At 36.5% G+C, this 23,474-nt stretch overlaps 1 protein-coding gene across 1 annotated transcript in view; it reads left to right on the top strand.

Moving 5' to 3' along the window:
- Positions 1–23,474, top strand: part of ZNF521 (zinc finger protein 521) — a 283,654-nt gene that overhangs the window by 129,504 nt on the left and 130,676 nt on the right. Inside the window, exon 5 of the mRNA XM_027127642.1 lies at positions 20,442–20,526. Within this exon, the coding sequence (XP_026983443.1) occupies positions 20,442–20,526 (85 nt within the window). The remainder of the gene's footprint in view (positions 1–20,441; positions 20,527–23,474) is intronic.

Raw genomic sequence — 23,474 nt, 5'->3', positions numbered from 1 at the left:
GGACACGCAGGCTCAGCGGCCATGGCTCACGGGCCCAGCCGCTCTGCAGCATGTGGGATCTTCCCGGACCGGGGCACGAACCCGTGTCCCCTGCATCGACAGGCGGACTCTCAAGCACTGCGCCACCAGGGAAGCCCTAAATATGCATGTTTCTAAGGGTTCTATTTTTAATATGTTTTTTTCTTCCCTTACCCTCATTTCCTATTACGGAATTATTATCCCATACAGATGAGTGAAATATCAAATTCCAACCTGTAACCTCTCGTTGTCCCATCTTAGACTTTCAATTAACTTGTCTGACATTACCCGTTGAACATTGTGCTAGCCATTTGATCAAATCAAATCATAATTTCCTTCTTTTCCTCTCCAGTTTTTGTCTGTGTTGCATGATTCTCCTAATTATTCTTGTCTGAAACTTTGTATGTATCTCCTAAATCTTGTCTGGTCTCCTAACCTTTTGAATTGGTCACTCTTGAGGTGCTGTATTTTCTCTTCTATTTGCATCTCCTGCGTTCTCTCTCTGGTGCAAGTCTTATCCTTGTAAACTAACGGATCTCTTTTACTCTCTTCCTATCATAATTCACAACAGATTTAGAAGTTTAGGATCTCACAAATCACATTTTCTGACCACAGTGCAAATGCATTATAAATAAAAATATTTTTTAAAACCCCATAAATTTTATTTTAATAAATTCATTATTTATTTATTTTTGGCTGTGGTGGGTCTTTGCTGTTGCGCATGGGCTTTCTCTAGTTGTGGCGAGCGGGGGCTACTCTTCGTTGCAGTGCATGGGCTTCTCATTGCGGTGGCTTCTCTTGTCGTGGAGCACGGGCTCTAGGCACGCAGGCTTCAGTAATTGTGGCACACGGGCTCAGTAGTTGTGGCTCGCGGGCTTTAGGGCACAGGCTCTGTAGTTGTGGCACACAGGCGTAGTTGCTCCGTGGCATGTGGGATCTTCCCAGACCCGGGCTCAAACCCGTGTCCCCTGCATTGGCAGGCGGATCCTTAACCACTGTGCCAGCAGGGAAGTTTCCTAAACCCCATACATTTCAAAATTAAACTACCCATGGAACAAAGAGGCCATGGAAATAGCAGTTAAAAACACTTCAAACTGAAAGACAACTATATTTTAAAACTTGTGAGATATAAATTAAAGCAGTATTTAGAGGGAAAGTTATTAGAACATAAAAATACATATTAGAAAATTTTAAAAAGCTTAATATCAATGTGATAAAAATCAAACTTAAGACATTAGGAACAGAACAAGAAAACAAACCCATAAAAAATAGAAACGAAGGAAATAGTAAAGCTAAGAGCAGAAAGTAATGAAATGTAAAACAAACAACAAGGAGGCCAGCAAAGTAAAACAGCAATTTTTTGAAATGACTAACGAAGTTTACACACTTCTGGTGAGATTAATCAGGGTAAAGCAACAATAAATAAATAATATGAAGAATGAAGGGGGAGCCATAACTTCACATGTGCAGAAGTTAAAAAGATAGTAGGGGAACCACTACACATATCAGAATGACTGAAATAAAAAAGAATACATAAATTCATTTTTGCAAGAATGAAGAGCAATTGGAACTCTCTTACTTTACTGGTGAGAGTATAATTTTGTATAACTGCTTTCAAAAACTGTTGGACAGTATATACTAAAGTTGATTACTAGCCTACTCTATGACCCATCAAGTCTATTCCTAGGTTTATATCTAAGAGAAATGAATGCACATGTTTAACAAGTAATGAACAAGAATATTCATAGTAGCTTTTGCATATAAGCTTTAAGCAGCAGTCGAAGTGTCTGTCAAAATAGAATAAATGTATAAATATATTCATACAATGATATGAATTTTATTTCATTCATATGATGGACTACTACACAGAAATAAAGAAGAATGAACTACTGCTATGTAACAACCTGGAATACTCACATACAAAATGATGAAAAAAAGGAACCACACACATCCTACTACACAATTTCATTCATATAAAATTTAAGAATGGGTAAAACTAATTTCTGATAATCAAAGTCAGAATAGTTACCTTTGGGATGGTATCAACTAGGAAAGGGTGGAAGGGAACATTCTAGAAATATTCCATATCTGGATCTATGTGGTGGTTACACTGGTATTTGTAAAATTCCGTAAATCAGGCGTATTCTTAAGGTTACAGCAGTTTACTATACATATGTTATTTCTCAATAAAAATTGTACAAAATGCACCCAAAACACACAAAATAAAGAAGAGTAAGATAATACTATGAAGAACTTTATGGTAGTAACTGGATAATTTTGATTATATGGGAACAGTCTTAGGATGATATGTTACCAAAGCTGACTCAAGAAAAAAAGAAGTAGAATGATTCCATAAACATGAAAGAGTTAATAAATTGTTGAAAACCTTCCCACAAAGAAAATACCAGAACATACACATAATTCCAAAGCTGAGCCAGAAAGTATAAAAAGAGGGAACACTCCAGTTCCTTTAATGAATCTAGTATAATCTTGATGTCAAAACCAGACAAAAATGTAAAAGGAAAATTTAGGCCAGTTTTACTCATGATTTTACATTTTAAACTTTTAAATAAAATGTAAACAAACTAAATTCACACTGTTAAAAAAAGGTTTTTATACTATAACCAAAATGATTTTATCACAAGAATACAAGGTGGGTTCAACCTCAGGAAATCAATTAATTAATTTTACCACGTTAACTGTTTAAAGGAGATAAATTATATGTTTATCTCAAGAGTTGCAGAATAAACTAAATTCAGCATAGTTTTGTGATCAAAAAGAACACTTAATTAGGGATAGGCAGTAATTTCCTTACCCTTATAAAGACTGTTTAAAATATTGTCTTCAGCAAGCATCATCATTAGTGGTGAAATTTTAATGCAATTATTATTTTATAATAAAATCACTAATAAGGCTTCCTGGGTGACTTAACCAACAATGTAAGATAAAATAAAAATGAATTTACTAATAAAAAAACAGGTAACAGTGACATTGAAAAGAACCAAATTAAACTGTCATTTAGAGGTCATATGTTTGTTTGTAAAACAAAATCCAAAGAATCTAAAGACAAACTATTGTAATGAATAAAACTTCAGCAAAGTTGCTGGCTACCAAATCAAATCATACAAGTTAATTCGATTTTTATTCATTACCAAAAAAGGTAGAAAATATGAATTTTAAAATAATTCCATTTATAATAAGCTCAAAAATAGGTACTTAGAAATAAAACTTATAAGGTGTGCAAGACTATGGAGAAAATGATAAAACATTATTAAAAGATATTGTTAAAGACCTAAATAAATGATCAGATTTAACTTGTTCAGGAATAGGAAGACTCAATACTGTTAAGCTCTCAATCATCCCTAATTTGATCTGCGGACTCACAGCTATTCTAATGAAAATTTCTACAGGTTTTAAAAAAAAATTTTTATTTTTTGGAATTTGACAAATGTATACTGGGGCTTCCCTGGTGGCACAGTGGTTGAGAATCTGCCTGCTAATGCGGGGGACACGGGTTCGAGCCCTGGTCTGGGAGGATCCCATATGCCGCGGAGCAACTAGGCCCACAGTGAGCCACAACTACTGAGCCTGCACGTCCGGAACCTGTGCTCCGCAACAAGAGAGGCCGCGATAGTGAGAGGCCCGCACGCCGCGATGAAGAGTGGACCCCGCTTGCCACAACCTCGCACAGAAACGAAGACCCAACACAGCAAAAATAAATAATTAATAAAGTCCTACCCCCAACATCTAAAAAAAAAATTAAAAAATGTATACTGAAGAGCGAAAGGTCAAGAATAGCAAAGATACTCTTGAAGAAAAGGAGCAGGCAGAGTAGGATTTGTCCTACTCTGTAGTCAATTTATAATAAATCTGCAGTAACTAGGATGACATGATATTTGTCCACAGAACAAAATAGAGATTCTCCGAAAGAGATATAAGACTGAATATAGTAGAGCTGTCTTTGCATCTCAGTGGGGGAATGAATGGAGTATTCAACTTAGCCATAGAGAAAGATAAAATAAAATTGAGCCCCTACTCACGTGTATAAAAATGTGTGAAAGGGCTTCCCTGGTGGCGCAGTGGTTGAGAGTCCGCCTGCCGATATAGGGGACACAGGTTCGTGCCCCGGTCTGGGAAGATCCCACATGCCGCGGAGCGGCTGGGCCCGTGAGCCATGGCCGCTGAGCCTGTGCGTCCGGAGCCTATGCTCCACAACGGGAGAGGCCACAACAAAAAAAAAAAGAGGGACCAAAAAAAAAAAAAAAAAAAAAAAAAAGTGAGAAAGAACAAAACCATAAATCATAGAAAAAAATATAGAGAATTTTTTATGACCTTAGATTAAGGAAAGATTTCTCAAATAAGACCCAGAGAGTATAAATCACAAATAAAATGATTGATATGTTCATCTACATTAAAAATAATAACTTCTGTTTACCAAAATTTACCATAAAGTGAGCAAAAATAAGAACTCCAAGATAATAAAATATATTTATAACACATATAGTTGGAAAAAGTGTTAGTTTCCTAAATGGAAAAGAAATAGCCACAAATTAACAGGAGAACTCAAATCACCAAATAAGAAAATATGAAATTAACATGAACAGGCATTTCACAAAGAGGAAACATGAAGATCCAGTAAACATGTGAAAATGTTTAATCCTCATCAGTAATATGGGAAATGCAAATTCAGACAGAGAATAATAGATGGTTTGAGAAGAGCACACAGGAAGCTAAGTTGGGCACACAGGTATTTGTTTAATAGTTACTATTTATATATTACTTATGTTTACTGTTTGTAAGCATTTAATATTTAACTTAAAAAGCAAAATAATCAGAACCATAATATGCAATCAGTATCACTTATAAATATAAGATAAATATAAGAGTAATACAATTAATACAAAATAATGTTTTAAAAATTCTAGCTATACTCATACCTGCAAAGGTTTGTGAGTCTGAAACCTGTTCTTTCATTGTTACAAGTAAGTTTGTCAAGGTTTGTAGAGGTATTAAAGACATATTAGCATCTTAGTCAGACTTTTTTCTTCTGTGTAATTAGAAAGAGCAGTATCCATGCCTTATAGTTGAGGTGGTGCATATCTCACACTTTGGAGAACATTAATCTATAGCATTAACTTTTTATTCCTCGTCTGGTGCTTCAACTTAAGATAAATTTATTCATTTCCTGCAATGTACCAGGCATTAGGCTATCAGGTTTGTAAAGAGGATGAGCATTATACGCATATGGTTATTTGAATACATGTCTTTCTTCCCAGTATAGCCCCCTGAGGGCTTATAGTTTACTCGGAATAAATTAATGTATAGCAATAAATACAGTATAAAGTAGAATGGAATATGTGCCTTAATAGAAGTACTAGTGAAGTGCTGAAGTAGTTCAGAGGAGATAGCAAATAACCAGGCAGGAGTTAGCTTTGCAGGTATCTGTGTAAAGAGCAAGCAAAATGGAAAGAACTCCCAAGCAAAAGTCCGAAGGCAGTAGTGTGCCTGGCAGGCTTAGGAATAGCAAGGGGGTAAGCACGGCTGCAGCAGAGGGAGCCAGAGTGAGGGATGCAGGCAGGGTTACATGGTATCCTCCGTGTTTCTCAGTCGAGTTTCTTAACACATCATAGGTTCTTAGTCAACACTTGCAAATAATTGAAAGCTGGTGATTAAAACAAATGGAAAAAGAAACAAAGAAGGAACCACACATAAATAGAACATAAGACTTCTCCTAAGTATGTAATAGACTATGCAGTTCGTGTCATAAAGAGATTGAGTGGCAGGTGTAATCCTATAAAAAAATCCCCATATCAAGGCAAAAGATTGATTTTGTTCAATTAAACATTATATTACATAAGCAAGCCTTCAACTGAGTCTGAACATGATTTGTTATTCAGAGATTGCCTCTATGGGTGAGGAGAGTTTACGCATAAACCACATAACGTAATAGAAGAAAATGTTGTACTTAGAGAAAAACCGAGTTCAAATAACAGTTGACAGAAGCATCTGTGTGATCTTAACCAGTCTTTCCTAAGCCTGAGTTCCTTCATTGTTAACATGGGCATAATCCATATTTTGCCTACTTTATAGTGTTATTGTAAAGAGCAGATCATATGTTTGTAAGAAAGTTCTTGGTACACTGAAGCACCTGACAAATGTTGCATATGGTACATCATTTATATAATATCTGTGTATAAGTCAGCACATATCCCTATGTATGTATGCACACATTCATATAATTTATATCTAAAATGTGCTTCAGTTAATTTATTACTATAATCTAGAATAATTTTATCTAGTGCTAGAACTATGGATTATTTGGTGAAAATGCATTGAAATCAGTCATCATATGTCTACAAAGTTGATTATATAGAAAGGCATAATCAAATATTAAAACAAATATAGGGCTTCCCTGGTGGTGCAGTGGTTGAGAGTCCGCCTGCCGATGCAGGGGACATGGGTTTGTGCCCCAGTCCGGGAAGATCCCATATGCCATATCCCATGGGCCCGTGAGCCATGGCCACCGAGCCTGCGCATCCGGAGCCTGTGCTCCGCAACGGGAGAGGCCACAACAGTGAGAGGCCCGCGTACCGCAAAAAAAAAAAAAAAAAAAGTTACAAAAAAAAACAAATATAGAAGCAATGAAATCCAAGGGACAAAGAGAGTGTAAAAGCCACAAAGATAAAATATTATTCAGAGACAGCATCAGGCAACAATAAATATAAAAGGTAGAAAAACGTGTAAATAGATGAGTATATAGGTGGAAAAAGGAATTATAGATAAGAAATCGAAAATGTCCAATAGTATTATTGGATTGAAACATATCATGGAGAGCAGGAGAGCAAAAAAAATCTTAGGGAAATAATATCTAAGAAAGTTAAAAATTGTAAATGAAAGGCATAGTAAGTGAATACCAAAATAAGACACCTTCTCCTAAACTCAAGAAGCAAGTGAATAGTTTGAGAGGTGGTTAATTTTAAAGAACTGTTATTTGTTTGCCTAAAACTCACTAGCCATTTTCTTCATGGATCAAATATATTTACATTCTGGGGAAAGAAAAGTGGTGAAATTTTTGCTTTTGTTTTTGTCCTTGGACAGGATTTATAATTTAGATGCATAACCTCTTGATTTATTTTTGTAATAGAGTACTATGTTTTAAAAAATTACTAGTAAGTGATTGAGAGATATTTTGAAGCAAAAATATACCATGATTAGAAATCAAAGTGGCATTGATAAACCTAGCTTGACAAAGTCTGATGTTAATGTACTCCTCTTAAGATAAATCTAAGTATTTTATAAGTGTGGCTTACAGTAGGGAAGCAAAAATGAGCTTCCTGATTTCATAAGAGCTCATGATAAAGAAATGTCCAGAAATACAAATTTGATTATGAAAGCAACCACATGTTTAATAAAGATCATTTCTTAAGAAAAAGTAAGAGGAAGAACAGAAGAGTGGAAAGAGTTGGGCGGGGGGAGCAGAAGGAAGGGTGGGAGGGGAGGACTAAATAAGATAGTTGAAAAACTGGCAGGAAGCCCTCTAAGTTTAATGTCTATACCCACTAGGATTGGAAAATTGAAATCGTTTTGGTGGAAGATAGACCCTTTTAGCACCATTAATTGGATCTGGATTGATATCATTTTGTTATACAAATTTAAATGATTCCAAAGCAGACATTCCCCAACTGCTGATATTAATTTGCATCTAGTTCATTCATTCATTTAACAGTTATTGAGTTTCAGACACATGGCAGGCATTGTGCAAAGACACTGAGTACACAATGGCACACATCATAGATATTGTTTCATGTTTCTCTTGGCAAAGAATTAAACCTTCTAAAAGCAGATGTACCCTCATATAGTGAATCATGTACATATTAAGATGGTAAGGAGTTGACAGGATTGGAAAAAGGGATATTCTCAAATGTCTCGTAAGGATAGTCACATTGAAATTACAAAATGTCTTTTAAAAGAATGACTGACTTATCACCTGGACTTTTAAAGAATATCTAGAAAATATTACAGTGCTTGCCTTGCACAGATTCTATATAAAATGTCGAATTTGCTATTACCATCTTTTTCTTAATGTTCCCCCTCGTATTCTATACTGTAGAGTAATGTTCTCAAGACCCTGTTGGGAAAGGGCCCCATATTTTCTTAGCTTATATTTTGGGATATTTTTAATTTGAAAAATGTCTAGCTTTATAAGATATATTATCAGTAATAATTATGCAGAGGTTTTTCAGGTCCACAGTTTAATTTTCCGGGATAATCTGAAGGAAGGCTGGGTCTTATCTGGTTGTACTATGCAGAATTTAGGTATTTTTGGTGGCAGCAATCTGGTTCCCTCCAGTAAATTTCTCTGAAAACACTTACTCTTGAGTATACTTATAAAAAGCCCAAATCGGTTCTCTTCTGTGTCGTTCAGACACTCCTTCATAAATGCTCCATGTCAGGCAGCGGGCTGGGCGATGGAGCTGTAGAGGGGAAATAAGACATAGTTCCTTAAGTGACAGGAGACCTTAGAATGTAATGTGAATAGATGCTTTGAATGTAATATAGTAAATTCCAGGCTAAAAGTAGACACTGAGAAATGAGAACCCCCCAAAGAAGGCAGCAGGTAGTAGAAAGAACCAGCGATGGACAGGTGGCTATGAAAGCCATCCTGCAGCACAGGGCCAGGAGGAGACACAGTAAGCTTCAAGCAGAATAACGAGCCAGCGTGGCAGTAGTTACCAATCCCTTTTTGTAAATGTGCACACCCATCATATAAATGTGGGTGTATTCATGGTGACCCAGAGTTCTAGGCTTGCTAGAGCTTTCTGTGAGTCACTTTCTGTGAGTCACAGACAAGGACACTTCATCTCTCTGGGGACCTCACTTTGATTGTCTGTGATGAGGAAATTGAAATAGTCACTTGTCCCTCTCAATTCTCAAACTCCCCAATATTCTATATAAGCTTGTGCTAGTACCTTTGAAAATATAAAGAATATGGTGGCATTTTATTCTATTTTTAAAAGATATTTTTGGAATGATGAATGAGGAAGGATTGAAGAAATCCAAATAATTTCAGTTAAATCAAGGGATTAAAAGAACCCTACCACCTATACATTTATATACATGGTAACTGCACAGTATGTTTTAGAATAGGTAAAGTCAAGGCAACAGACCTCTATCCTCAAAAACTTACTGTTGAAGAGTACAAACAACAAGAATAAAGAAGTAAACACCCACCTTGTTGTGTGGGTGTTATTGCTAACAAGCTTTACGGAGCAGGTGGGATTTTAGAAGCAATCTGAAGGAGAAGAGAAGGGTGGTGTGACGCGCTTCAGTAGGAAAGCTGTTCAAGTGGAAGGGATGGACAAGAGAAGGCAGAACCCGAAATGAAAATAGGGAGGAAGAGAGAAGCGGAAAAAAAAAACTGCTGGGAGTAGGAGGACAGGAGGTAATATATCTCATTGGAATAAGAGTGATAAAGGACCAGGCGATTTGGTTAATGTACTCCTCTTAAGATAAATCTAAGGATTATCTTGTGTATTATCTAAGGATATTATCTAAGGATAAATCTAAGGATATCTTGTGTACCACATACAGGGTAACTGAAATGACCCAAATAAGAGGGAGGGTGTTCTGTAGATGAAACACAAACTACCAGAATGTGCAGTATTCCTTTTACAGAAGAATAGCTACAAGGATAGATTAGGAATATAAACAAAAGGGAATCACTGTGACTCCACAGGAGCCTTCATCTAAAGAGAAGTGGAAGGAAGCAAAGATTTTTTTATTTTACAATGAACAGGTATGAATCATTCACACATTGCTTGATTGTGTGTAAATATTTACATTATGTATTGCATAGATACAAGATGGGTAAGACAGAGCCCTCTCCCTACCCTTACAGCCCTTTAGAGATAAATCGGTTTTATTGAAATAATTCTGATACAACATGTACTGAATTATAAGAGAATCAAGAGGAAACTTCTATGATTTAATATTAAATAAAGCTTCTCTCTATGTCAGCCTTTTGATATGTATGACGAGTCTCTAGTAAATGGTACTAGTACTCGTAAGGAGTTCACAAACCTGTCTACCTTCTCAACTTGCTTTGAGGGCAGAAGTTATATACTTAAGAAAATATGTCTTAATGAATCCTAAAATATTTTTTTTTTCTTTGTCACAGAACTTTCTCCTGGTCTGTGGTGGGATTTTAAATTGTATTACCAGCCTTCGGGATTGGATCTCCGTGGGCATACAGTGCAATTCAGTGGTGTTGCAATACAGTACTTAATGTTCCTACTCCTTCATCTCTCTAACTGTATATCCCCAATATTTACCAGCCATACCTCTTCATTTTGAAAATGGTGAGACAGAAGGGAGGTTTCAGATTTTTAAGGTGAAAACGATCAGTATATGGTTGGAATAACTGGCAAGGAACATTGACCCTAATTTGGTGTAAGGCAAGAATTTTGACTTCTTCTTTTCCTCCTCAGATTTATGTTTATAAAAGACTCATTATTCAAACTACTATTCCCCCAGTCCCAATTTCTTAGCTTTCTTGAATGATATGAATGTTTACAGAACAGTACAGGAAGTTAATTACTATGAGTCATAGTAATTTCATATGTTCCTAGTTCATACTAGGAACTAGCAAAATATTACAGTCATGGGTAACTAGGGGCAAACTCCCTAACTCAAAAAGAATCAGCGCATGCTCTGGTGGGGTTTTTTTCTTTAACCTTTACTACAGCAATAATTTAGTTTGTGTTATTCAGCCTCTTCCACTTCACTGGTGCTGTGTAAGGTAGAAGAGAGATTTGCAGGCAGAAATAGACAAGTCCTAAATAGTACCTTAGGAATGAAGGTGATGAATGTGTGATGCCTCTTTAAGATTGTCCATTGGACAATCAGTGAACAAAATTTATTGACTGTTTACTTTATGGATAACATTATAGGAGATTGATTTAGGTAAATTTACAATGGCATAGAAACAGCAACTGAATGCATAACATTAAATAAGATCATCTAGATGAAGATCTCTTAGTAAGGGAGATAAGCTAGGTCCCTTGGAAGAGACTCCAGTAGCTGAATTGGGAGAAATCTGAGAACTGGAGATGAATAAGTGAGCCTAATAAAGCATCTCTCTCCAAGGGAAATTTGGGCTTAAATTCAGTTTTTAATGTTAGACATCAAGTTCAAGAACATAAAAATGCACATTTTGAGGAAAATAAATGTGTTAGGAGACAATTCATTTTATTATTTTTAATAAATTTATTTATTTATTTTTGGCTGCGTTGGGTCTTCGTTGCTGTGTGCAGGCTTTCTCTAGTTGCCGCGAGCGGGGACTACTCTTCATTGCAGTGCGCGGGTTTCTCATTGCGGTGGCTTCTCTTGTTGTGGAACATGGACTCTAGGCATGTGGGCTTCAGTAGTTGTGGCACGTGGGCTCAGCAGTTGTGGCTCATGGGCTGTAGAGCGCAGGCTCAGTAGTTGTGATGCACGGGCTTAGTTGCTCCCCGGCATGTGGGATCTTCAGACCAGGGCTCGAACCCGTGCCCCCTGCATTGGCAGGCGGATTCTTTTCTTTTCGGCGGGGGTGGTGGTACGCGGGCCTCTCACTGTTGTGGCCTCTCCCGTTGCAGAGCACAGGCTCCGGACGCGCAGGCTCAGCGGCCATGGCTCACAGGCCCAGCCGCTCCGCGGCATGTGGGATCTTCCAGGACCGGGGCACAAACCCGTGTCCACTGCATCGGCAGGTGGACTCTCAACCACTGCGCTACCAGGGAAGCCCTGAAAATAAAATATTTTAATGCTGTTTTATCTAATATTCAAAGAGAACTCAAGAGAAGCTGAAAAATGGTTCAACTTTTTTTACCCCTTGATTTCAAAGTTACTAGTAGCTTAAATTCATATCTTCATAGAGTTTTGGATTTTATTTGTAAAGATAAATATTTTTTCCTTTCTTATAGTACATGCACCTGTGCAAAATTTGTCTATAATTAAAAGAAAAAAATGCATTTTTATGAATCATTTAAAGCAAAAATCTTTTTCCAGATTTTTTCTGACTAGATTGTTGTCTCTCTTTTTCCTGTCCAGAGCAATCTTCTTTAGCCCTTCTTCTGTTCTGAATTACCTTCCTCATTCCACCAAATACCCCCACCAGACTGTGAGCAACTTGCCTGGCATGTACTAGACATTTTGTATCTGGGTTTTGAACTCAAGGAAATTATTTCCATTTTAGACCTCAGATCAAGTCTTTACTCTCCCAGGGAGCTTTTCCTGATTCTTGTAGACCATATTAACCCATGCCTATCTGGTATGTTTTCACTGTCTTCTCCTTGCCAACATTGACTGGTACTTGGTTTGCCATTTAGTGCTTTGCCATGTTAGGTGGGCAAAATATTGAATACTTATAACAGTTTAATCTTCGTGTGTGTTCTCTCCTCCTTGTAATACCCCTGGGTTATTGAGCTTTTAGTACATGCCAGGCATTGTGTGAAGTGTTATATAGTGCTTAATGTCTAGACATTAACTACATCTGTAAGACAATAATGTCTTCCTTTTAACCACCATGAAAACACACAATATAAAGTTGATACTGGTGTTTTTTTAATGAATTATTTGGGTGAGCTTTTCATCATTAGTAGCTTTCATTTAATTTCACCCATTTTTTTTCCCTCTCTGTTCAGTGACTTATTTTCATAGAAATTCAGAATTGGAAAATGACCAAACCAAATTACTAAAATGTTTGAAGTATTGCGTATTTGTGGAAAGCTGTAGGTTCATTATTTTCATTCACATATAATATCCATTTGCTTGCCAACAAAATACTGCCAAGTAAAGGTGCCACTGATCTTAAATATATGTCTCATCTGTAATTAATATATTTGTTCTTGAAATGGTAATGGATGTTGCTATAGACCTTGAAAACAGCTTTTTTCCAAGCGAGGCTGCACCTTTTTTCACATGTTCTACCCTCCTCTTCCTTCCCACCCCACAACCCTGTCACCAACTTGTGACATTCTTTATGCAATTAATTTTTTTTTTTTTTTTTTGTGGTACGCGGGCCTCTCACTGTTGTGGCCTCTCCCGTTGCGGAGCACAGGCTCCGGATGCACAGGCTCAGCGGCCATGGCTCACGGGCCCAGCCTCTCAGTGGCATGTGGGATCCTCCCGGACCGAGGCACGAACCCGTGTCCCCTGCATCGGCAGGCGGACTCTCAACCACTGCGCCACCTGGGAAGCCCTATGCAATTAGTTTTTAAAGCTTTATTTAATAAACATTTGTTTGGCCCTTGCTAATTTCCATACAATCTAAATTACTGGATTCTAGTTTAGGGAAATTTTAATATGGTTTTAAAGTCCACATAAAAGAGTGAGAAATAATCTTTGACAAGCAACTTTATTGTGCCATACAGCTCATCGGGTATTCCATCTCATCCCCTTAATAACCTGTCAAGTAAAGAGTAATAAAGGGGGCTTCGCTGGTGGTGCAGTGGTTGAGAATCTGCCTGCTAATGCAGGGGACACGGGTTCGAGCCCTGGTCTGGGAAGATCCCACACGCCGTGGAGCATCTAGGCCTGTGAGCCACAACTACTGAGCCTGCGCGTCTGGAGCCTGTGCTCCGCAACAAGAGAGGCCGTGATAGTGAGAGGCCCACGCACCGCGATGAAGAGTGACCCCCGCTTGCCACAACTAGAGAAAGCCCTCGCACAGAAATGAAGACCCAACACAGCCATAAATAAATAAATAAATAAATTTTAAAAAAAGTAATAAAGGTAGTTACTATTTAATGCAGACATGCTACATGGTGGGCATGGTACTAAGCTAAGCACTTTTATATAGTTCTTACTTGCTTCTCACATCAACTATAAATGTAAGTTTTACTATTTTTAATTTACAGGGAGGGAAACTAAGACTCAGGGTCATTAAGGGATTTGTCACACAGCTATATGATGAGGCCACTGCATAGTAACTAATTGCAGAAGGAGAATCCTAAAGTTGCTTCCCTACTAAGACTGGTGGTTGTATTTGGAATGGGTATTTTATAGCGTCATTGTGCACATCTTAATTTCAGGGGGTCCCGATTGAGTCTGAGACTAATTCTTCCTTGATAGCCACTGCCAAACTTTGGGATTGGTGACATAGGCCTGAGGGCTGTGGGATGTCCTTGAAAAATGACTCTGTAACTTCATGCTTTGATGCTCCAAACATATACCAATGATAGACAAAATAGAAAGTTAGAAAACCAAATGGATTTAGTCAGCCTCAAAACAGTTGTCCATCTTTGAGATCTGAGAACCAAATTTAAAAACCAAGTGGTTATCTGGGTTGAAGGCAGGGGTCTCCTGGACTCTATTCCAGAAATAAGAAGTGGTATCTAGAGTTCTCATTACCTATGGGACAAAGCCAGACCTGCTGCTTAAAGCAGGACCTGGGGAGAAACTTCATTGCTCATGACAGGAAACTAGAATAAAGGTTCTGTTGCTGAGCAATACATGGATCTAGGGCCTGTGAGCTGTACAGTTAAAGGGGTAGGAAGAGAGACACAGTTTGTGACTTAAAACTGAATTAGCCACATGCTAGCCCTGTGATTCAGCTCACAGCGTCTCTGACATCCCTGTAGCACAGCAAATACACAGGAAGTGCCCCTGTGTGACCTAGCCTGGTCTGGTAGCCTGGATGGCCTAGTAGAAGCAATGGCAAAAGTATTGGAAAGGGAGGAATGAGCACACAGAATAAAAACCTTTCATTAAAAATGGGCTTCAAACCAAGCTTCCAAAATATGTGAGTGATTCATTAGATTCATGGAGTAAAGCAGACGAGCAGTCTGACAAAGACTTTGAAAAAATGAAAGTATGATTTTCCCTAAAAGGAGTGACAAATTTTGGAGCAAATCCAAGTAGAAATTTTTTTTTAAAAGAGCACTTGTATTTAAAATTAGAAACGTTAGAAATGACAAATAGTCATTGAAATAAAAGCTTTAGTAGTTAGGATAAACTCTAGACTGAACATCAGTGAAGAGAGAACCAATGGTTTGTAAAAGTACAGAGAAAATCACTTAGACCAGAACATAGAGGACAAGCCGATTTTTAAAACATGAATGGAAAAATGGTTAAGATACATGGAGGATAGATTGGGAGGCTCCAGTCTGTGTCTAACAGGAGTTCCAGTGGCAGTGAATGGAAAGTGTGTGAGAGATACATAAAAACTGAAGAAAAGGTCACTGAAAGATTTCAGGATTGGAGACATACCTGAACCCTCAGATTGAAATTGTTCTTCAAGTATTGAGCAGGACAAATAAACATAAATATACAGTTGAAAATATGACAATAAAACTTCAAGACACTGGGAGCAAAAGAAAATCTTGAAGCAGACTGGGGGACTTTGGGGAGCCAGTTCTGCCCGGTGGATCTTGGTCAAGGGTCTGGGACTGGGAGCCTACGGTGGAAGTGGCTAGAAACAGTTCCTTCAGTGTCATCAGCTAGTCTCATACCATCCCTGGCATTGTCAAGGACCAAAGCACTAAACAATTCTAAGGAGAGCATTCTTCCAAAATGCACCTAAAATGTAATTGTAAATTTGCCTGCAAACGATCATAGTTTAAACTGTGTTAAAACCCAGTGGGTGGGAGACACGGTAGAATATTGGCCTTACTTATGGTATTCACAACCTTCATGACTTGGGACAAGTCATTTAATTAATCTGTAAATGAGGATAATAATCCCTCTTTTATCTATTCTCACAGTTTTGTTGCAAGTGAGTTTCACCCATATGAGTTTTTATAGACTGTAAAGCATGATGCAATTGTAAGGAATTGTTATTACTTTACTACAGAAATGGATGTCAGCAATGATTCCTGCCCTCTTAGGGTTTATACATTAGATTCATAAAAAACAAACATCTGAAGAATCCCTCCAAACAATACAAAAATGTTTGCAAAGGTATTTATAACAGCTAAGCACAAATTATTTTTGGTGTACACCAAGTGTGGGAATGTAAAATGAACAGAGGGGATGGGGTTTAATGTTGACAAAACTACATGTTATGAATTACCTATTCATTTATTCCCACTTGTTTATTACTATGAAAATGTTCAAGCGTGCACCTAGTTTTAATAATTGTTAACATTTAGCCGTATTTGCTTTATCTATGTATGACTATATATGTTCTTTTTTTCTGGATCTTTTGAAAGTAAATTGCAAACATCATGCCATTTCACATCTAAATATTCGGTATGCATCTCCTAACAGAAAGGACATTTACTCACGTAATCATAATACCATTATCACATCTGAGAAAGTTAACAGTAGTAATCCCTCAATATTGTCTAATAATGAGCTGATATTCAGATTTCCCCAATTTCCTCAAAAACCTTTTTATAGCTGTTTTCTCCCCAGTTAAGAAACCACACATTATATTTACCTCACACTACGTTAAATAGTTGTCTTTTTTCTCTCTTTCATTTGAGAACAATCTCTCCAGTTATTTTCCCCCTTAAACGTTAACTTTTTGAAGATAACAGGCCAAGAATATTCTTGATTTGTTTTGAAGATTATTCTGGATTTGTGTAATGTTTTTTCCTCAAAGAAACACTTGTTCCTCTATCCCTGCATTTCCCCAAAATTAGAATGCTTCATCTAAAGGCCTAATTAGACTCAGGTATACATTTTAGATAAGAATACTTTATTATGATGTATTATACTTCATACTGCATCACACTGAGAGACACATAATGTCCATTATTAGTAATAGTAAACTAAATAGTCTGGTTACAGTGATTGCTACCAGATAAGTCTCTGTAAAGGTACATCTTTCTCTTTGCTGTTATCAAAGGATGAAAATTGTGTCTCTGAGACTAACCTTTCTCCTAATAGTTTTAGCATCCATTAATGATTATCCTGGACCATTTTATTGGCATTGAAGAATGGTGAATTTCTAATTTTGTCATCCCTTACTGTCAGCCTTCGGTAAAAAAGAGCTTTCCCTCATCAAAAAGGCATGAACTACACTACCTCCTGAAAAATCATGATGCTCTGTGCCTTTAATTACCAATTTGCAGTACAAGAGGTTCATGTAATAGTCACTTCGATGGTAGCAACTGAAATTTTTTTCCTTTTCTGTTTTTGAGGATTGCTATGGACTCATTGATTTTTTTTTTTATACTCAGTGTTTTATTTTTTAAAAAAATCAAAGTAATTACAACTACAAAGTATAATTTTTTTTTTAATTCGATGAGGCTAAATGTGAAGCCTAAGTCCTAATGGAATATAGATTGAATGGGGAGGGAGGTTCATCAGAATAATGTGGTTTTTTAAAGTATACATTATTAGAGATCCTAATCATTTTTTTTTAACTTATGAGATGATCTTTTCTGAAAGTCTCTGAGTACCTTAACCAGAGTATCACTGAAAACAAGAGTGTCAAAAAGGCACATTTAAATTGTTCTCAAAATCAATCAAAAATAATGAGGTGCTGGGAAAAAGTTGTATCCTTGATAATTACATCTATCAGTATCAGAAAACAAAAGAGAACAATCAGGAAATGACAACCCCACTCCCAAGTAGCACATTAAAAAAGGCTAATGAAAAAAAGTCTCTTTTAAAAATTGTACTAAATTAGCATTTCAAGTAAATTGACAACTTAAGCGTTGATAAAGGCCAATCTGGGACCCAAACAATGGAAGTTCTGTTTCTACTTTTATCTGCTTTTAAAAGAAATGATCTCAGTTGACTTTTTTTTTGTTGTTGTCTTCTATGTAGATGGAAGCAGCTGTTCTAAGGGAGGTGACAGTCCTGTACTCTGCACAGGTCAGGGCACCCCTGGAGTATTATGCTTAATTTGGGGTTCTGTTGGTTAAAAGATTGACTTGGAAGAAAGTAACGGGGATAGTGAAAGTTGCTCAAAGCATTTCTTACACCATAACTCTATCTTCAGTCTGAAAAAGGGTTCATCATGTCACTGTCATTTTAGACAAGAAGTTCAGCCTGTTCTTTATAGCTACAGAGCCTAGCATTAGGACCAACGGGTGAAAAGTCGATTTGGGCCTAGAATGAGGAAGAATTCCTTCATAACCTCAGCTGTACAGAGCTGGAATGGCCTTACCTCCAAGGGAATGAGCGCCGCAAGGCCAACACTTTCAGAGGTTATAACCACGTTACTTAAAGATGGTGTATGGGGGAGAAGCGGGCAGGCAGGGGTCTTTCAGATATTTTGCAAAGAGCCTATAATTACAATAAGGAATGTTTTAAAGGTCATTTAATTTTTTTTTTTTTTAATTTGAGGGTAAAAATGAATTTTATACCATGGCTTTAAAAAGAAAACTACAGCACATCCCAATTGGTGTATCACTGCTTTGTATTTGGGAAATGTGAGATGTACAGTGAGATGAAGTTTAAGCTGCAGCATTTTAAGACCATGGTATATTGTTTTTGATCACATTAAATTCTTACTCCATCTAGCTCCAAATTCAGGAGCTTGTAGATCAGAATATGACTTTGTTAATAAGAATAGAAAGTAACATTTTGGACGTTGTCTTAAGAGTACCATTAGTATTTGAATTATCAGTAGTGACAAAAGCATTTTCTTTCAATGATAAAAGAAAACTTATAAACATAGATCTTCAAACGTGTCAGTTCATTTTGAAGGCAATAGTAAGTGCTGGTATTTTATTATTTTGGCTTGTCAAGTCATTTTATTCTTTATTATTAGACCAGGAAAAAAAAAAAAAAGCCCTAGTATATTCTGCCAACATATTCATCAGTCATCGTTTTTGGAGACAGTTTTCGACATATTGTATGTTTTACTCTGCTAACAAGAGAAAAGACTAGCCATTAAGTGTATGTTTCTTTGTTGTTCAGCAAGATCACATATCAGGAATAATGCTGGAAGTATGCTAATAAACAATATATAATGTAGGTCATCTGGGAGTAAGAAATATTTTCTAACTAGTTCTAAAGGGAAATATTGTTAAAAAAGGGATAGATGTTATTTATGCAACACATGTTGCTCTATATGTTACCATCAAAAGCATCTTGTAAACAGCTCAGCGCAGTAAATCTTCCTTGGTGATTGTCAGGGTTTTTCAAATCCGTGTTAGATTTAGACCTAGCACACTCAATTCACAGCATGCCTAATGTACAAAGCCTGTTAGATTATATAGAAAACTTCCACTGGAAATATGCCTGCACCGCTGTGTTTTTCAAGGCATTCCATCCTCTGTTTCGGAAGCAAATACTACGTTAAGTGACAATAATTAAGAAAACTTTACGTTAACAGCATTTACACTTTTGTGCTTAACTTTGATTTTGTTGAGTTCTTTAAAATTAATTGCAATCGACAGACTGGTATTTTCTGTTGCTACTGTTTGTAAAACAATTTTATATGACTGCTGATGAAGTGATAATTCTATAAGAATGCCTTAACAAACTGTCATTGATGTGATTTTACAAATGTCATTTTCTCACTTTTGGGAGCGTTTCAAATGGATTATTTCATAAGGCTTTATTTTGTTTTCCAAGGTGGTTTTTAATTATAAATATCAAGTTTCATCATAAAGGCATTTATGTAACTGTGTTCTAGAAAACTTAAGCAGTACTTTACTTATTGAGTTCATCTAATATGTACGGAGCTGTATAGGGGACACAATAATAAAGATGTGAAATCTTAAAAGCTGCCTTTATCAGAGAGCCTTGCATTTAGAATCAAGAGAGCTTATTTCTCTTCCCAGCTGTGTGGCACTGTGGTATCAGGCACATTTTTCTACTTCTCTGGACCTCAGTTTCTTTATTTATGATACAAGAATTATAATAAATCCTGTTCTATCCACAAGACTTTTGTGTAAAATGATAAAATGGTATTAGAATGTTCAATATGACATGATTTCTTTATAGAAGATATGTATTTAAATGCTAGTACTTAGCAATTTCTGAAACATCATCTAAATTTCATACTTCACCTAAAAATTATCATCTCTTAGCTACATTTTGTGAATCTTAACTTATTGGCTATTTTACTTTAAAATATCTAGAAACAACACTACAGTTATGTTGGTCAGAATGAAAGTGTGCCTGATCTTCAAAGACATCGGTTTCTGAAACTCAGCCATGTGTTACAGATATTTTTTTAATACCAACTTCTGTTTTTGAGTTTAGGTATCTTTAAACATATATTATGCCATAATTATGTGCCCTCATTTCTTCCAACTGTTTGCAACTAAAAGCATAGTGTTAGGATCAAGCCATAAGGTCATAGTAAGGACATAGAATTTTGCCCAAGTGGACTCACAGAAGCTTGGTTAACAACATATATAAGACCAAGGTCTCAAGAAAATGCTGTGAGTAGGTAGGGTTGGGTTTTTTAAAAATGTAAATTAAAATTTTAAAAAATGCATGTGTCTAAGTAATTCTGTTTATGCTTGTTTTCTCAGAAGAAGACCTATCAGTGCATCAAGTGTCAGATGGTTTTCTACAATGAATGGGATATTCAGGTGCATGTTGCAAATCACATGATTGGTGAGTGACACTCTAAACATTATTACCCATAGATATTTCTCCTCCTTGTGTACGTCAGTGCCTATATAATTAAGCAGAGTTAAAGATGAATTAATTGTTCAACCATCAATGGTTTACCTAAGCATGATTGATTTTTTATTACTATTATTAGGCCTGATAAGACATTAGCACATTTTATTTTCTGCAAGGGCTAGTTTAGACTTCTGGAGAGGATTGTGTATCTACTGCCAGTCAAAACACAGGTGATTAACAAATTAAACTTCTAATCATTTTTGCATTATTGAAGACTAACAGGAATGGTTAATGAACTGGATGTTAGCTTTCCATAGAGTTTTAGACGGGTTTTAATTTCAGAAGTTATTATGGTAATGGCAGTGCTGTGTGTTGCTTAAGCATCTGTATCAAAATGTAGAGTGGTGGGCTTCCCTGGTGGCGCAGTGGTTAAGAGTCCGCCTGCCGATGCAGGGGACACGGGTTCGTGGCCCGGTCCGGGAAGATCCCACATGCCGCAGAGCGGCTGGGCCCGTGAGCCATTGCCGCTGAGCCTGCGCGTCCGGAGCCTGTGCTCCGCAACGGGAGAGGCCACAACAGTGAGAGGCCCGCGTAACGCAAAAAAAAAAAAAAATGTAGAGTGGTGAGTTTTTGTGATAGGGAAACATAAATGATTGAAATTGCCTTAAAATAATTTTATATGTATGGTTTCAACAGCCTGGAAATAATCATTATCATAACGATCACATAAAGAATTCAGTCATCATTTTTTATTCCCCACCAAATTTTACACAGATCTTTGTAAAAGCAGTTTGGGTAAAGATCTCTGAAGTCGCTCTAAGCCACTGTTTTCAGGGATTTTGCATTTATCACATGGGCTAGAACTAAAAGGATAATTTTTTCACTTACTCATATTGTCCCATTATCCCTTAATTCCTCTGGGGTTACCTCCTATGTTTTTAATTTGATAAGCACTTAGTAATAACACTAAGAATTTTATCAGCCAATTAAACTTTATCAAGCAGATCTTTTTCTACTAGTAAAATGGTAATTGCTATTACTTTATACTATTTTTGTCATTCATTTGTGTTTTTACACTATGAGAGTTTTTTCTTTCCTACTCCTTTCATGGTGTTTTATAATATTGTAAATAATTGTGATATAGTATTTTAAAAGTCTGATCAACCTCATGGTCTCCTACTATCAAACTCTAAGAAAGGAAAGAAAATTCAACATTTTAGACTCTGAACTCATTTTCAGGGGTAAACAAGTTTTATCATACACTAATCAGCTGCATTCTGAGAACGTACAGTAGAAGGGTTGCTCCAACTATAGTTACCGATCCTTAAAACCAGCTATAACAAAACTTCTAATGCTCTTGTAGATATTAATGAAAATGAAGTCAAAAGTATGTTGGAAACTTTATTAATAGGTTTTCAGTAGGATTTGCTGTATAGTTTTCAAATGATGGTCTTTAGGAGGATTATGGTTTATAAAAGACTAACTGCTTAATTATGCAAAATGCAACATATCCCTAAGAGCTAAAATATTGGTCTAAAATATTGGTCACTTTATCTCTGTATTTTCCAGATTTAAGTACTAATATTATTAGTGATTTTCTTATACATTAAATGGCCTATTCTTATACATTAAATGTGCCAGAATAACACTGACAGTTTTACTGAGTGTTTAGAAGATAATGACAATGTGTAAGAGAGATTGAAATGTTTCTTCTATTTTCCTTTCTATTTTGGATTCCAAAAAAATACTCTATATAAACTTTCAAAATGGACTTGTTGTGGGGGGCGGCATGGGTTAGAAAAGATGAATTCTTCTTTCCAGATAACGAGTGTTAATATTTTCCATCTCTTTATTTCTTGAGTAGAGTTTACTGGTGAGAGTCGTTAATGGTTCTGCTTCATGCTATAGTTTTACATGGGCTTTAGTGAGAATATTTCTTGGAAGTTTGCAGCCTGTGGAAAAGTTAGTGAATCGTTGTGCTTCTGATTAGTTTTATTCTGTGTAAACATGTTTCTGGTTCTGGATTTATTATTTATCCCAGGACCCAGATGAACAAATGGAATATATTTTCAACACAGTATTAATGTTCTCTTGCACACATAGAATCTGAATGGAATGTTGAGCGTGAGAGGAATTTTTGATTTGAGTATCATTTGTCCAAAACGTTCATTGGTGTGTCCTGGTCCTTTTTCTAAATTGCTTTATACCTTTCCCTTAGTATTTCTCTTAATATTCCTTGCATCATTAGTGCTTTCCCAAAGCTTTCCCCCCTCTACCTTATGGTGGATTAATATGACACTCATCTCCTCTTGGGATCTGAGCGTTTAACAATTCACCTTCCATCAGAGAAGCAAATTCTATTCCTTTTCACAGAGGGCCTACTTAGTTAATATTCATGCTTTTTTTAATAATAAAATATGTAATTCTCTTGCACTTGAGGCCCAAACAAATGAATAGTATCCATTTAATTGTTACATCTGTTGACCATGCATCCAAGTCCCTACACTTCCTCCACAATGTTAATATCTAGAGAGAGAGAATGTGTAAGGGGAGGATGTCACAAAGGCTAAGATATCCCTTTTTAAAATCCCAGTGTGATGCTTAGTTTTTCAGATGAGGCAGGCAGCATGATTTTGTTGGCTAAAATACCTCCGTTGAGGGTAGGTATTTTTAGGTTGTGTATCTTTGTATGTTTTTTGTCTAATCAAAAAATAATCTCAACCAGACATTTAGCAGGGAAGAGAGATTAGAGGCTATCTGAAAAGCCTCTTACTCTTTTTGTTAAGAGGGTCTATAGTGTTTTTACAGATTTTGTTTTCCATTTCAGTCAGTCTGCGGAAAGATTATGTCACCTGATGGAAAACAAGGTCTGCAGATGACTCAGTGAGGTGTAACTTTAAATCCCTTCTTTGACCAAGTCATTTGCATTTGCTTCT

The sequence above is a fragment of the Aethalodelphis obliquidens genome, unplaced genomic scaffold (assembly GCF_003676395.1).
Source record: "Aethalodelphis obliquidens isolate GAN/ISIS:26980383/991018 unplaced genomic scaffold, ASM367639v1 scaffold32, whole genome shotgun sequence".
Lineage (NCBI taxonomy): Eukaryota > Metazoa > Chordata > Mammalia > Artiodactyla > Delphinidae > Aethalodelphis > Aethalodelphis obliquidens.
The sequence above is the reverse complement of the archived record's forward strand: the minus strand, read 5'-3'. Positions and strand labels throughout refer to the sequence as shown.